This window comes from Ictidomys tridecemlineatus, chromosome 1 (genome assembly GCF_052094955.1).
Source record: "Ictidomys tridecemlineatus isolate mIctTri1 chromosome 1, mIctTri1.hap1, whole genome shotgun sequence".
Lineage (NCBI taxonomy): Eukaryota > Metazoa > Chordata > Mammalia > Rodentia > Sciuridae > Ictidomys > Ictidomys tridecemlineatus.
Window position 1 is genome coordinate 33,290,063 of NC_135477.1, and position 17,119 is coordinate 33,307,181.

At 31.4% G+C, this 17,119-nt stretch overlaps 1 protein-coding gene across 9 annotated transcripts in view; it reads right to left on the bottom strand.

Moving 5' to 3' along the window:
- The window catches only part of Exoc6 (exocyst complex component 6), a 193,190-nt gene that overhangs the window by 116,575 nt on the left and 59,496 nt on the right, over positions 1–17,119 (bottom strand). For 8 of the 9 annotated variants that reach the window (XR_013434312.1, XM_078037990.1, XM_078038005.1 and 5 more), the window contains 3 exons: positions 10,270–10,474; positions 6,739–6,894; positions 4,693–4,761 (listed from right to left, as the gene is read on the bottom strand). Coding sequence is in view for 8 of the 9 variants with exons in the window: in XM_078037990.1 (XP_077894116.1) it covers positions 4,693–4,761; positions 6,739–6,894; positions 10,270–10,474 (430 nt within the window). In the remaining variant the exon portion in view is untranslated. Of the gene's footprint in view, positions 1–4,692; positions 4,762–6,738; positions 6,895–10,269; positions 10,475–14,080; positions 14,101–17,119 lie in introns of all 9 variants that reach the window. The other variant, XM_078038032.1, reaches the window with a different exon arrangement.

Consider the following 17,119-nt stretch of genomic DNA (forward strand, 5'->3'; position numbering starts at 1 on the left):
TTACCCTTAACAGGAAACTGTGTAAGACAGGAAAGAAAGGCACCCTTATGTGTATATAATTTCTTCTTTTTTCTGTGACATTCTGGAAGCTTTTTACAGAACAAGACAATGCATCGTGGTAGTCTTGAATATTAGTGAAGGACACAACTTTCTTTGATAAACAGTGGAGTTGTCTATAAGATAGCCTCCGAAGAATATCTCATGGTATTCATATTCTATGTAGTTCCCCTCTACCTTATATCATAGTTGGTCTATGTGACCAATAGGATAAAGCAAACATAATAGCATGCCACTTTGGATACTAAGTTATGAAAAATCTTATGGCTTCCATCTATCTTGATTTCTCTCTTGTATCACTCCAGAAGAAGTCAGCTGCCATGTCATGAGGACTGTAAAGGCGGCCTTGTAAAGAGCCTTCTGCCATCAATCCATTGAAGAAAAAAATCCTCCAGCCCCTTTCAAGCCTTTGGATGACTGTAGCCCTCACTGACTTCTTAACTAGAACTCATGAGAGACTTTAGGCAGAACCAGCAGGTAAGCCACACCCAAACAGTTGACTCTGTGAAGCAGTAAATAGTTATTATGTTAAACAAGTATTTTATGCAGCAAATAGATAATGAATACAACAGTATCTTAGGTAGCATTCCTAGGAACAGAACTAAGATCGGCAATATACTAAAGAAATGCTCAAAAAGGAAACTGCTCAAAAAATGAAGAAAGCAAGAAAGAGAACAACAGGAAGCCAATCCAGGATCCCACCTTAGGTAAAGAATTGCCAAGAAATTTGGCTTCAGCTTGATTCCACAATATAAATTTAGAGTATAAGTTGTAACTCTAGAGTTGTCCTAATCGAAGCAAAGAATCTAGGTTTCTAAACTGCCATACCCTCATACAGTGACTGACTAATTTTAATCCTTGTCACATGGTATGAATCGTAGTGGTAATAGACTCCAAGGCACTTCTAGCTCCTAAGAAAGGGCTTCAAAGGGATTTAGGCAGAGCATCAACATTAAGAGAAGAACTATTATGCAAACAGGCTGTGTCCAAGAAAGGTCATTTTTACGAAAAAGATGAGAATTCAAACTTATTTTCTTAAAATTTCTAGCCCAGGACTCCTTGAAAAGCATTCATATACTTTTAAAATGCCTAAGACAGCAATTCTCACACAAGATTTTGAATTTGTCTAATACATTCCAAAAATTAATTCATTCATATTTCTAACAAAATAGTCCCTTAACTCACCAAAAGTTTAGAACATAGTCACCTAAGAAAATTCACCATGAACGCTCTTAGGATGAGTGTGATAAGCTATAATGTAGATGTTGTTTGCACTATTTTCCAAAGAGAGCCCTGCTTTTTGATAGTATACCTATTTGCTTTCATAAAACACTTATAGTTGATTAAACAAAGAAGGAAATGCTCTCTTAAAATTTTTGAACATCGGGCTAAAAAAATGGGCCTACAGTAAACAGATCTAGTTCATACATTTTAATGTAACCCTTTTATAACATTTTTTAAACGCTTTTAACATAGAGGACAAAAAGACATATGACATGTTTAAACAAATGGCAAACAGCAGACTCAAGTCCTACCATATCAGTAATTACATTAAATGTACATGAACTAAACAGGCCAGTGAAAGACAGAGATTAGCAGATTAGATTAAAAAAAAATTGAACCATATATTATCTGTATAAGACACAATTTATATTCAAAGACCCAAAGATCTTAAAAGTAGAAGGATGGAAAAACTGTACTATGTTAACAGCATCCAAAAGATAGACTTTTATCAGCTAAAATAGATTTCAAACCAAAAAATATTACCAAAAAAAGAGACATTTAAGATGAAAAATGGATCAGAATCAGGAGTATGCAATCCCAACAACTCAGAAGCTAATGAGAATTTTATTTTCAACTCACTGTATTCCAAAAAGAATTGGGTGGATTTAAATGGAGACTTGAAGAACATATAAATTACTATTAGCTATTCTAACCAAATAAAAACAGGGAAAAAAATATGAAGAAAGATGAACAGATTTAACCTTCTAAAAATTTATAGATCTACAAACAAAATTAAAAAGCAATGATGATTAACTGGGGAAACTATTGTAAACAACAAATGTTTGACTTTTTTCCAAACATTTGATTTTTAAGATGTAAATTAACTAGCAGTAATATAGTTTCCCCTGTGAATTACCACAGTTTTATTTTTGTTTTACTTGAAGTAAAATACCAATTTTGTGTGGAGTTACTCTTTTGTATTAGTGGTGGTGATGATATGATCTGCTCTAGTCTTTCAGGAGGGGCCTTTAAAAACACATGTAAACCAACTACAATGGCACAGACCTGTATTCCCAGATACAAGTTCAAGGCCAACTCTGACAACTTAGCAAGACCCTGTGTCAAAAGAAAAAATAAAAAGGGCTAAGGATGTAGCTTAGTGGTAGGGCACCCTAGGTTCAATTTCCACTACAGGAAGGAAGGAGAAAATAAAAGAAAGGAAAGGAAGGGAAAGAAAAGGTCAATCTATAAGGAAGACACAACAATTATAAACATATATTCACGTACCAAAAAAATCTCAAAAACATATAAAGCAAAAATTGGCAGAACTGAAAATAGAAATAGACAATTCAAAGGTCATAGAGGGAGACTTCAATACTCTCACTTTCAATAACAGAATAGGAAGATAACCAACGGGGATATATTAGATATTAAATATAAATGACTCTAAAAATCACTATATCAAAACAGATATCTATAGAATATATCACCCAGCTACAGTCAGAGATACACTCTTCTTAAGACAGAAACATGTTAGGCCATAAAGCAAGACTCAAAAAATTTGAAAGGGCTGAAAACATATAAAATATAGTTATAATCTTTGACCACAAATTAGGTTAAATTTGAAAACACTAACTGAAAAACATTTGGAAACTCAAAAACATATAGAAACTAAACAAATACTCCCCTCCCCACCCCAAATAATCAGTGGGTTAAAGAAAACAATTACAAAGTGTAACTAGAAAATACTTCTAAGATAATTGGAAACAAAAACACAACATATCAAAACTTATGAGATAAAGCTAAACCAGCACTTACAGAGAAATCACAGCTGTAAACATAAATGTTTTAAAAAATCTCAAAAACCTTTCACCTACATAAAAGAAGCCAGAAGCTAAAAGCCACATATAATATGATTCTACTTAAATGAAATAACTAGAACAAGCAAATAGAAACAGAGTAAATTTGTGGTTGCCATGGACTGGGGGAAGAAGGCAGAGAATGAGGAGTGACTGCTAATGCAAGGGGTTTCTTTTTTAGATAATAAAATGTTTTTTTTTGGAATTAGTACAAACAGTTGCATGTACTTGTGAATATGCTAAAATCACTGAACTACATACCTTAAAAGGATGAATTTTTGGTATGTGAATTATATTTTAATAAAGCAGTTTTTTAAAAGGATAAGGGATTGGTTAACCAAAAATAAGAATAACATACTTTATAATAAAACATATGTAGAAATAACATAATTATAATTAAATGTGATGCAACATTACCACAAAAACAAGGGGAAAAATGGAAGTGCAGTCATGTGTCACTTAATGACAGAGATCTGTTCTGAGAACTGCATTGTGTTCGTTGTGTAAACATCATAAAATGTTCTTACAAAAAAACTAGATGATACAGCATACAATACACCTAGGATATATGGGATAGCCTATTCAATTGTTTTTTAATTTTTAAAAAATTTAGTTGTAGATGGACACAATATCTTTATTTTTTTAATTTAAATTTTAAAAAAACTTAGCTATAGATGGACACAATATCTTTATTTTTTTTTATTTATTGCTGAGGATGAAACCCAGTGCTTCACACATTCAGGGTAAGAACTCTACCACCAAGCCACAATCCCAGGCCTGTTTTTTAATTTTTAATTTTACTTTTAAAACTTTTTTGTTAAAGACCAAGACCAAAACATAAACACTACACATTTGCCTAGGCCTACACAAGGTCAGAATCATCAATATCACTATCTTCCTTAGCTACATCTTATTTTACTGGAAAGCAGCAACAAAAGGAACTTTGATAACAACGCCTTCTTCAGAAATACCTGCTAAAGGATGAGGCTGTTTTATAGTTAACCTTCTTTTGTGTTTTTTAAGTAAGACTACACTCTAAAATAACAATAAATGCTAAGTAAATACATAAATCAGTAATATAGTTTTTACTATTATTATAAAGTATTAAATACTATAAAGAAATTAGTGTGCTCTACTTTTAAATGACTGGCAGCACAGTAGGTTTGTTTACATTAGCATGACCACAAACACATGAGTAATGACAATGCTAAGATATTACAATGACTACAGCTATCAATAGCCAAGGGGAATTTCTCAGCTCCCTATAATCTTACAGGACTATTGTCATACTTGAAGTCCATCACAATTCAAAACATTGTTATATGTACATGACTATACACAACTGTAAGGTTCCTATGATATACATAAATATGTTACTTGAAATTTGATCATTGTAAGTTAAAAAAAGAAGTGCATATACACTGGATATTTCAAATTTTTACTGTATTAAGATTTATTGTATCTAAGATTATGATCATTCTTTAAGGCTTAAACTACATACATGCCTTTTAAATAATATAAATATGTATACATACATATGAAATATTCTTACCAAAACAGAATAAATGTGTAAACATCGGTAAACAGGGGAAAAATCAACAAGGTCCTGAACAGTTAAGACCTGAAAAATAAAATCAGTTTTTAAAAAATCATAGTTTAAAATATTAATCTGCTATTGGATAACACAGTCAAGAAAACTCATGGATTTTGTTTTATAATATTCAATTAATCCTCCCATTGAAAGCATACAATATAAACAAATACCTGCTTTATTTTACTATAGCATTTTTTCAGTAGTTTATTCTTCATCTATTTATTACCATTGTTGACTAGTTTAGATTATAAAGTTTATTTTTATTGTACTTGATAGAGAACCAGAATATTGCTACAAATACCTACATGCTTCATTGTTGTTTTTGTAAAATGATGCATGAAACTTATGGTTTACCTATAAAACAAAAGTTCCTTCTGCTAAGCATCGAAATCATATGGTTTGCCATTATACCTACAAATTAAAGACACCATCGCTATTATTTTATGGGACACTAAAGAAAAAATAATGCAGTAATTTGAAACAATGACACCAGCAATTTTGAGATGTATACCAACTTCTGGAATGTTATAATATGAAAAACTGCAGCTTGGAACTAATAAAATATAGTAGAATGAAACCCTTTTTTAAAGAACACATTTCCTAAATTATTTTTATTATAATGTTACTTATTAGGGAAAAATGATAGAAACAAATTTTACTAACAGTAGAAGAGAACAGGCAAACCAACACGGTAACTCTAAGAGTGTAGATCTGGGGTTAAGGCATGACTGTAACACTCTAAGTAGCTAAGATACACAAAACAGACCAGGGAAAGCAGAGGTAAGAAAACTAGATGGTCTGTTTTTACTATTTTGAACTCCTAGAGAGAATAGAAAATAGAGATCCTCTGAATATTACAAAAGAACAAAAGTGTATATTTTAAAATCACTTATGTAATTTCAAGGGATGAAGCAAGACACACTAATTCTACATCAAGAAAATGTTTAGCTGCCTATATTCAGAATGATAACAGACATTCACTGAATATATATGTGCACCAATATATGTTATATATACACAGATACATACACACAGAGAAGAGTGTTTTGTCTCATCCTCAGACATACAGCACAAATGTATGTAATGAACACTCAGTTATTTCCCCATCTACAGAGGAAGCTTGAGCACACATTCACACAATTCAATTAAGAGTTCTTATGGTGTCTCAGTTAGATTGTTAGAAGAATTAAAGATTTCATTGATAAACTTATAAATAACCAAGAGTAACTAGGTTCCCTATGATATAAATGAAATTCAACTAAATTCAGAAGAATTCAAAGAAGATAAAAGACACAATAGAAAACTTTGTGAAGGGAATCAAAAATGCAATAAGATAAAAGAATAAATTTGGATACCAATGGTGACAGAAAATAAACATTTAAAAATAATTTCAAATCAATAAAAAAAAAAAAAAAAAAAAAAAAAAAAGAAACATCAAGCTTTAAAAAAAAAAAAAATAAAATAAAATAAAATAAAAATGTTGAAAAGATGTTTCTAAAAAAAAAAAAAAAAAAAAAAAAAAAAAAAAAAAAAATAAAAATAATTTCAAGGTTTGTAGACTTTTTAAGACTTCAAAAAAATTTTTAAACTGTAATAAAAAATAGAATTACTTTGCAGTATTTCAGCACCAACTAGAAAAAAAAAAGCATAAGCTAGCCAGAATTGGGGCAAATGGCAAGGTCAAAACCTTATGAAATAAAAAATTTGCCAAAGATAATTCAAAAGTGAGACTACTACAAAAAAGTCATTAAGTTTACATTTTTACTGCTAATTATGGCAAAACACCCAGACCCAACTATCAATGGTTTTTGAATATATAATATGCCCTATTTGTCTATCAATTATGTAGTTCAGAATTTCAGGTGATTCCAAACCTACTGCAATCTGATCAACATCAATGGAAAGATGAAGAGTCAACATGAATTCATGGGAAAACTAAGAGTCACACAGATATACACTATGATCCAAAAAATTATCCAATAATAGATAAAGAAACCCCATTACCTCCTCTTCATTCTCATCCTCTTCCTCAAGTATATGTCTCAATATAATTTCATGCTTTTCTTCTGTAATTCTATCATGATTTATATACATATTCTTCCCAAATTTCACATTATTTTGCTTCTGCAGAGCAATACTGAAGGCTTTTTGCTGTTGTGCCTATTTTGGAGAAAGCAGAATTCAAATTATTTCAAAATTTATTATGGTAAAAACTGGTTCAAAATATTGTCCATACTTCCTTATATTTTTAATGTAGGTATAGTATCTGTAGCAGTGTTTGCTTGTTTACTCAATACATGTGCCTCCTCTCTTCCTTTACAAACAATCTTGCAGGAGTTTATCAACTTTATTTGAAAAGATGAAGAACCAACTTTTGGCTTTGCCATTCAACTTACTATATTTTATTTCCTATCATGTTGCTATCTGTCCTTATTTATATTCTTTCATTTTTTTTCATTTCCATGTCCTTTAATATATGTCTTAAACCACGAGGAAAATTCAGATCACATTGTTACCCCCCAAACTGATAAAAATATGTTCACATTTTCAAATTGAGAAAAATAACATAACTGATCTCATTTCCTATATTGTTTTATGTAATCTGATCATGAAAATTTAATTCATAACATTACCAAGAGGCCACATTGTTTATTTTTTAATTTGTTCTTTTTAGTTACACATGACAGGAGAGTATAATTTGACATATTTATACAAACATGGAGTACATTTTATTCTAATTAGGATCTCAGTCTTGTGGTTGTACATGATGTAGAGATTCACTGTAATTTATTTATACTTGTCCATAGGAAAGTTTATTTCTATTCTTTTTTTCTTCGAGTTTAATTTTCTATTTCTCTAAGTTCCTGAAATGGAACTACTAGATCATTGACTTCAGCCTTTCTTTCCTAATTTGTAAATTTAAGGCTATAAATTTCCCTCTAAACATGGGGCTTTCCTAACCTTGGAAGAGTTCTGTGGGTAATCATAGTTTCTAGATTCAGAACCTCTGGATTCTTTTCCTGCACTATGACTTTGAAATTTATTTTCTCATATCTTCTTAGATTCTACTTTTTTCAAGTTACTAACCAGATGTTGGAACCCTAACCCACTGACCTACAATTACCATTTCTATTCCTACACTATCACTCACAACAGACCACATTCTCATCACCACATTGGTAGGGGAAATGACCTCAACCCTGGCTTCCATAGAAGAGAGAGGTAGTAAGTCTGGCTTAAATTCTATTTTGTGGCTTTATTTATCTATTTATTATTTACAGCAAATAAAGTTTTTTGTCAACTAAGTATTAAATGTTAAGCTGAATGAAAGATACTATCAAAAATCATTTGAAAATTGAGTCTGTATAATTCATCTACACATACGCAAGAATTAACTACAACTGAGAAAAAAACTAAGCTATTTCAGAAAACATTATTGTAAAGTAAAATGGTCGTGGTAAAGAATTTCCAAAATCAATACATCCTACAAGTAAACAATCTATTAATAAAGAAAATTAACATGGAGGAGCCAGACACAAACGATCATACATTATATGGTTCCATTTATACAAAATATTCAGAATAGATAAATCCACAGAGACATAACACAGATTGGTAGTTGCCAAAGGCTGGAAGGAGGGAAGAATGGGACATGACTAACCACTTAATGGACACAGGGTTTCCTTCTGAGGTGATGAAAAGTGTTTTGAAACTAGACAGAAATGATGGTTGTACAAAATCTTTACCAACTAGCTGAATCTTTTACTTTAAAGTAATTAATTTTGTTATGTGAATTTCACAATAGAAAGAGAAAAAAACAGAATATAGTATATTACTATGCAATGCTGAGAAAATTAGAAGTAAAACAGAAATTATCTGATTTATAGATAATCCTTTAAAAGATTAAAATAGGGAATTCAATTCATATATGGAATTTTAATTTCCTCTGATTTAACTTCTGTTACAGATGAATTTTTAAATTACAAAAATAAAATAAAACCTTCTTAAAAGTAGTTTGTGATACTTGGGGGAAAAAACTCAGGCATCAGAAATCAGGTTGAGCACTGTTTTATTCTTATGATGTAATAATTATTATGAGTTTTAACAGTCCTTAGAAATTTGAATTAAATCATAATCATTTTAAAACTTTTCAACAATGAAAATTCTAAATATAAGCAAAGTAAATAAAATAATATAACATACTCTCAGGTACCCACCAATAATCTCTAACCAAGTAATATTTTTACATTCTTATTTATTTATTCATTTATTTTAAGACAGGGTCTTGCCCTATTGCCTAGGGTGGCTTCAAACTTGCAATCCTCCTGCCTCAACCTCCCAAGTCACTGGAATGAAGGTGTGCAACACTCATCCACCATAAATTTTTACATACTTGTTTCATCTATACATTTACCCACTCATTCCATATATACCCTTTTTTTAAACAATTTTCTTTGGAGTACGATTTATGTACATTAAAATACATACATCATAGCTGTACAATTTTGACAGTACACTTTCATCATGTTATAGAATATTTCTGTCTTCATTTGTTTCCTTTCCCAGGCAATCTTCCCACTCAAGCTTCTAGTTACCTACAACTATATTGATTTTTTTTAATCTTGTTTGCCTGCTTTAAAACTGCATATAAACAGTGCCTTTTTGTGCTCAACTTCTGTTGTTCAACATATCTATCTGAGAGATCCCTATGTGTTATATTATCAGTAATTCCTTTCTTTTTACTGCTAAGTATTATTCAACTGTGTGACTACACCATAATTAATGTATCCATTCTGCTTTACTTGTGAAAGCAATTTGAGTTTTTTCCAGTTTTTGACTAATTGTGAAAAAAGTTGATATGAACATCATAAGGCCATGGTTTCATTTCTAATTGATAAATAATCAGGAGTGGAACCACAGACTCAAATGGTAGAATTATAACTTCATAACTGCTGAATACTTTCTATTGTTTGTATTTTTAAAATTTATTTATTTGTTCTAATTTGTTATACATGACAGCAGAATGCATTTCAGTTCTAGTACACAAATACCATTGTTTGTCTTTTTATTATTGAACTGTAAGAGTTTTTAATTCAAAAACTTTGTTTTAAAAAAGAGAACAATTTAGAATTTTAGCATAAAAGGGCTACTTCCTATCTCTGTGGCTGTCAGTTTTAAGCTAATTTTATAACAGGTTTGGCACTGGCAAAAGTTATTGTAACACCACACAAGTGGAGAAGATTACTGAGAATTCAGGTGAAGTTCTGAAGTCTTTAGACTTCTCTGAAATACACTTCTACAGCAGAGTGACTGAAGAATTAAAGTTAAGACTGACTTTATTTAACTATAGAATAGCTATAAATCCAAAGAAAACACTTACAAAATCTATTCTAAACAAGAACCAGGAAGGATAAGAAAATGGTAAAACTAAACAAACAAACAAAACCATTTCAAGTAAGTTAAAGAAGTAAACCTTGGAATATATTTTATATCCTAGATTATTAAATATTAAATTAAAATTATTTTTAATCTCACCTGTTTCATTGCTGTTTCACCTATTTTGTCAGAATGTTTTCGAATGCTTTCCAAAAAGTCTTTGAGATCAGACATGGAAATTTCTTTAATATTCTCACGGAGTTTAGGAAGATTTTCTATCATTAGCTGACAAAACCGGTATTGACTAACCCGGGGAAAGTACACGTTCTCTAATTGTTCCATAGTTTTTAGGGCAGAGTAATACCTGTGAGAAGTTAAAAATAAAACTCTATAAATAAAGTTCTTATCACATTAATTTTTAAAGTCTAAATAACTAACCAATTTAACACTCCCATGATAAAGAAGTAATAGGGGCTAGGGATGTAGCTCAATGGTAGAGTGCTCTCCTGCCATGCAAGAAGCCTTAGGTTTGATAATGGGGCAGCGGGAGTTACTAGTTAAAATAAGTAAAATTCCCATTTATTTCTATTCACGAAGCATACATTATATACCATATACAATTTACAGATTGAAACCATCACACTAATATGAACTTCACTATTTAATTTTATCTAAATATATATCATAAAGAGCATCATCATAGTCCCCACAGTGTTTTAAATATATAAGTATAATTTTACTATCCCACTGTTTGTCTTTTTATTATTGAACTATACGAGTTTTTAATTTTACAATGGGAAAAAATGGAAAAGTATAATATTTCTGAATTATAATAGTTACTTGATATATAATTTAGAGTATCTCCCATCATAGAATCAATTCATACCATTACCATCAAAAAGTAATAGATTTAATTCTAATTAAAGGAATACTAGAATAGATTCTACAGATATTAAAAGGATGGCTAGAGAACACTATTAATTATTAATAACTCTATACCAGTAAATTTTAAAACTTACAAGTCTTTTTAAAAACACAAGATGTACAAACTAACTCAAGAAGAAATCAGAGGTCTTGCTGACTCAACACATACTAAGGTAATGGAATTAATATCAAAATTCTGCCAAAGTATTTTGTTGAAGAGAACAGGGTACTCTATTTCAAACTGGTTACTTTTTTCTTCCTCCTTCTGGAGAATCTAGTATATGGCTCCAGAAAGTTTAATATTGTGGGAACCTTTCTAAGATGGGACCCACACACACACCATTCAACTAATACATGCTTAATCACCTTTTAAGTATTGCTACTAGACTCCAACAGTGAATTCTGCTCCCAGTATTGCAGTATTCTATCTTTGCCGGTCTCTCCAGTTTTGGGGGGAATCAATTTGCCTGTGAACTCAGTTCTTTGGTAGATTAAGGAAACTTGCTGATTTTCAATTAATTTCACTTTCCGCTTTTTTTTTTTTTTTTTTTAATTGAGGATGGGAGCAATGGCATCCAAACCATTCACATAGTAGTTTCCAGACAGGAAACTAGAAGTTCCTTTCTTAAATCTTTTTTATCTTTTTATTATAAATTCATAGGAGTTCTTTACATATTATGTAAATACTATAAATGTTTTCTCCTTGTGCTGGGTACAGCGGCACACACCTATAATCCCAGTGATTTGGGAGCCTGAGGCAGGAGGAGAGTGAGTTTAAAACTAGCCTCAGCAATTCAGCAAGGCCCTAAGCAATCAAGTAAAACCCTGTCTCTAAATTAAAAACGGGGGGGATGGGGCAGAGGGGGCTGGAGAAATGACTCATTTGGTGAGTGCCCCTGTGTTCAATCCCTAGTAGGGAAAAAAAATGTTTTCCCCTGTCTGTGACTTATTTATTAATTTTCTGAAAGATGTCTCTTTTTAGCTGGGTGCAGTGGTGTGTGCCCAAAATCTCAGCAGTTTAGGAGGCTGAGACAGGAAGATCCAGAGTTCAAAGCCAGCCTCAGCAACTTACCTATGCAAGTCAGTGAAACCCTATCTCTAAATAAAATTTTTAAAGGGCTGAGAATGTAGCTTAGTAGCAAAACACTCCTGTGTCCAATCCCTGGTACACACAAAAAAAAGTCTTTTTAAAATTATTCTGATACATAATTTTACATATTTGTGGGATACAGTATGATAATTTTATACAGTATATAATGTAATGATGTGTTTTGATGAGAAATTTTTAATTTTGAAGTTCCATTTATCAATTTTTTGAAACTTTTGTCTAAAAAATCTTTCCTTACCCAAGGATTATGAAGCTATCCTATAATTTCTTCTATAACCCTTATGATAAGCCAACTATATTTCTCTAAAAAAATATCACTTTAAACATAAAGATACAAAAAGTTCAAAAATAAAGAGATGGAAAATATATACTATGTTAACACTAATCAAACAAAAGCTAGAACAACTATATTCATGCAGACTTCAGAACAAGAAAATTTTCCAGAGATAAAAAGAAGGATTACATTGTAGTAAAATGGTTAATTCTCCAAGGAGACATAAGGATCCTATTATGTACATGACTAACACCAGTGTATCAGAAACATGTGAGATATGGCTGGGGATATAGCTTAGTGTTAGAGTGTCTGCTTAGCACACTCAAGGCCCTGGGTTCAATCCTCAGCATTACCAAAGAGGATGGGAGGCAAAAACTGATAGAAATGCAAAACAAATAGACAAATCCTTTATTATAGCTGTAGACCTCAGCACTCCTCTAATAATAATTAACAGATCCAGTGAACAGACAGTTAATAAAGACACAATTGAATCAAAAAGTACCAAAATAAACTGGATCTGACATTTATAGAATACTTCATCTAACAACTACCAAATACACATTCTTTTCAAGCTCACATAAGATATTCACCAAGACAGACCACATTCTGGGCTATAAAATATGCCTTAACAAACTACAAAGAGCAGAAATAATATAAAGCTAACTTCATATTTAATGGCAAGAAACAAGATGCTTTACCCCATGAAATTGAAAACAATGAAAGAATGTCACCTCTCACCATTTCTAAAACAACATCATACTGGAAGTTGTAAATAACACAATATAAGAAGAAAAGGAAATAAATGGTATTCATAGTGGGAAGAAAGAAAGAAAAGTCTTTGTAGTTGACATGATTGTCCATGTAGAAGATTCCAAACAACTGACAAAAAAATTCTGAAACTAATACCTGATTATTAAAAGGTTGTAGTGTATATACAAAGTGAATACACAAAGCCAAATGCTTTTCTTATAAACAAATCCTTTCCAGAAAGGAACAACTGGCATTTGAAATTAAAAACAATACTATTGGGCAGGGGATGTGGCTGAAGTGGTAACGCACTCGCCTGGCATGCACGGGGCGCTGGGTTTGATTCTCAGCACCACATAAAAATAAAATAAAGATGTTGTGTCCACTGAAAACTGAAAAATAAATATTTAAAAAATTCTCTTTCTCTCTCTTTCTCTCTTCTTTCTCTCTCTCTCTTTTAAAAAGAAATACTATTCACACTAGCACCCCACCCCAAATGAAAAGTTTAGGAATAAATCTAACAAAAAATATATAAGATCTATGTGAAATAAACTACAAAACTGATGAAAATAAAGAAAATCTAAATAAATGGAGAGAGATTCCATGTTCACAGGAAGAAAGACTCAATATTATCAAGATAAAAATTCCAAACTTCATCTTGGCAATCAATTTCCAACTCCAGCAGAAGTCTGGGGTTGTAACTCAGTGGTAGGGCACTTGCCTGGCATGGGTGAGGCACTGGGTTGGCTCCCAGCATCACAAAAACAAACAAACAATAACAACAACAACAAAAAACTTCAGCAGTTTACTTTGTGGATACTGTCAATCAAACTCTAAAATCATTTATATAGAAGGGCAAAAAAGACTCAGAATAGCAAAATATTGAAGAACAAAGTTAAAAGATTGGCACTACTCACCTTCAAGATATAATATAAAGCTATAGTAAAAGAAAAGACAGTGTTATAAATGTGAAAGGATTGAGAAATAGTTCAAAGAAATAGAATACAAAGCACAGAAATACATCCACACAAATATAATCAAATGACTTTTGACAAAAAAAAAAAAAGCAAAGGAAATCCAATAGAAAAGTGTAGTCTTTTCAGGAAATATTGCTGGAACAACTGGACATCCATGTGCAACAAATAAGTAAGTAAATAAATCCACTGACTTTCACTTTTCACAAGAATTAACTCAAAATGGATCACAGACCTACATGTAAAACACAAAATTCTAACCCTAGAATAAAACATAGGAAAAAAATCTAGATAATGATGGTTTTGGCAATGAGATATTAGAAATAATACCAAAGCACAACCCATGGGAAAAAAATAAAGGTACTCTTTATTTAAATTAGAAACTTGTGCTCTGTAAAGACGCTATTAAGAAAATGGAAATACAAGTGATAAAATGGGAGAAAAATTTCCAAAGCCCGTATTTAATAAAGGACTTGTATTTAAACTATACAAAAAAATAAACTTAGTAATAAAAATACAACCAACCAAATTAAAAAGTAGGCAAAAAACCTAAACAGAAAACTAATCAAAGAAAATAAAGCATTATGACCTAACAATTGCACTCCCAGGTATTTACTCAAATGAATTGAAAACCTGTGTGCATAAAAACCTGAAAATGAGAGGTGGAGTTGTGGCTCAGTAGTAGAATGCCTGCCTAGCATATGTGAGGCACTGGGTTCAATCTCCAGCACAAATAAAATAAAGGCATTGTACCTATCTACAACTCAAAAAATATTTTTTTAAAAACTCTAAAAATGAATGTTTATAGCAGCTTTATTCATAATCACTCCCAAATTTGAAGCAACTGATATGTTCTTCTTTGGTGACAGAATAAACACTGCGGTACATCCATAAAATGCAAAGTTATTAAGTGATAAAATGAGTTATCAAGCCATAAGAAGATAAAAGAAGCTTAAATGCATACTATCAGGCTAAACATGTTATATACTGCATACTTCCAACTCTCAGCCCTCAAAAATGTCAAAACTATAGAAATGAAAAGAGACAGTGACTGGCAGGGGTTTGTGAGAGAACAGATAAAGAAAAGATGGAGAATAGGGGATTTTTCAAGCAGTGAAATGCTTCTGTATAATACTACAATGGTGGATACATGTTATTATGTAACTGTCATAGAAATGTACAACACAGAGTGAAACCCCCTCCCCAATGTAAACTATGGACTTCAGTTAATAATATGCCAATATGGGTTCACTGATTATAACACATGTACAATATAAAGCAAGATGTTAATTATAAGGAAACTGTGCATGGGAGTAAGCGGAGAATATATGGGAACTCTGTAAATTTTGTTCAACATTACTATAAATCTAAATTGCTCTAAAAATAAACTCTATTGTTTTTAAAATAAGCAGAGTCTGGTAGTGCACACCCAAAATCCCAGCTACTGAGGTGGCAGAGGCAGGAGAAGCACAAGTTCAAAGCCAGCATGAGTAATACAGCAAGACCCTGTCTCAAAATAAAGAGCTAGAAATGTAGCAATGGTAGAGAACCCCTGTGTTCAAATCCAGTACTACCAAAAAATACACACACGTGGACTTGAACAGACACTTCCCAAAAGGAAATACAGAAATGACCAAATAGCAATGAAATGAAATATAACATCAGTCATAAGGACATCTGAAATGCAAACCGAAGCTAAAATGATATGTTATTTTACATTTACCAAAATGACTCAACTAAAACAGATTAGCCAGATGTTGGCAAAGATGTGAAACAAATGAAATTCTCTTAGATTGCTGGTGAGAGTGTAAATTATACAGCTATTTTAGAAAACTATTTAATGGTTTCTTGTGAAGCATCTATGCTATAATCCAGTAATTCTACTCATATATACTTATTAAAGGGAAATATAAACACATGCCTACAAAAAAGATTTGCACACTAATAATTGTTACCAGTCTTAGTAACAATACCTCAAAACTTCAGGCAACCCCAAATATCCATCAACTGGTGAATTCTTCAAAGAAACAATAGAATTGAATACTATTCAGCAATGAAAAGAAACAAACTATGCAAAAGCAGATCTCAGAAAACATTATCTGGAGTGACAATGATTTCATTTATATTAATTCTAAAATACATAAAACTAATAATATGGTGATAGAAATTAGAAAGTGTTATTTCTGGAACATGGAGGAGGAATTGTTTTGAAAGTGGGTGAGGAAACTTTGTAGGAGTAATGGAAGTATTCTATGTCTTGTGGCAAAACCTTTACAAGTAGTAATAACATTCAACATCTTGATCTTGGTGGTTACACAGGTGTGTTTACATATTAAAAAATTCATGGAGTTGCAGATTTATGATCTGTGCATTTTTGTTTATGTTATAATAAAAAGTCAACTTAAAAACTACTCAGCAAAAAAACTAAAAATAAAAAATGCACTATAAATAGAGAAAATATTTTATAACACATCTGACAGAAAACAGGCCAAGTTCCAAAATATACAGATTTTAAGCCTACCTCAGACATGTTGAACATGATGAGTGAAATAACCAAGTGAAAAGATTCAAAAGGAATCAAGTAAACTTGAGCTTAAGTCATGAGAATCAGACTAGGAAGTCATCTGAATAGAAATTAATATTTTTTTAAAAAAACAAATTTGAAGTGATAGTAACTACTACAAAATTTGTAAATACTATATAAGTTAAAGCAAATACATCTGTGAGTGTTTGACTCTGTAGGTCATGAATTTGCAATCTCTGGTTGACTGGCAAGAATAAAATCTGTCCATTCTGTTATCTACCTTATTACCTAGTATAAATACTTAACCTTTACAACAAAATGGCAGGGCACCTTTACAACAAAATGACAGGACACCATAAATCAAAGAAAGGGAAATGGGGTCCTAAAATGCAGCAAGTTTGCAGACTGAATATGTTTTCACTTTCACTTCTTTATGAAACACCAATGAACAAAGGTTT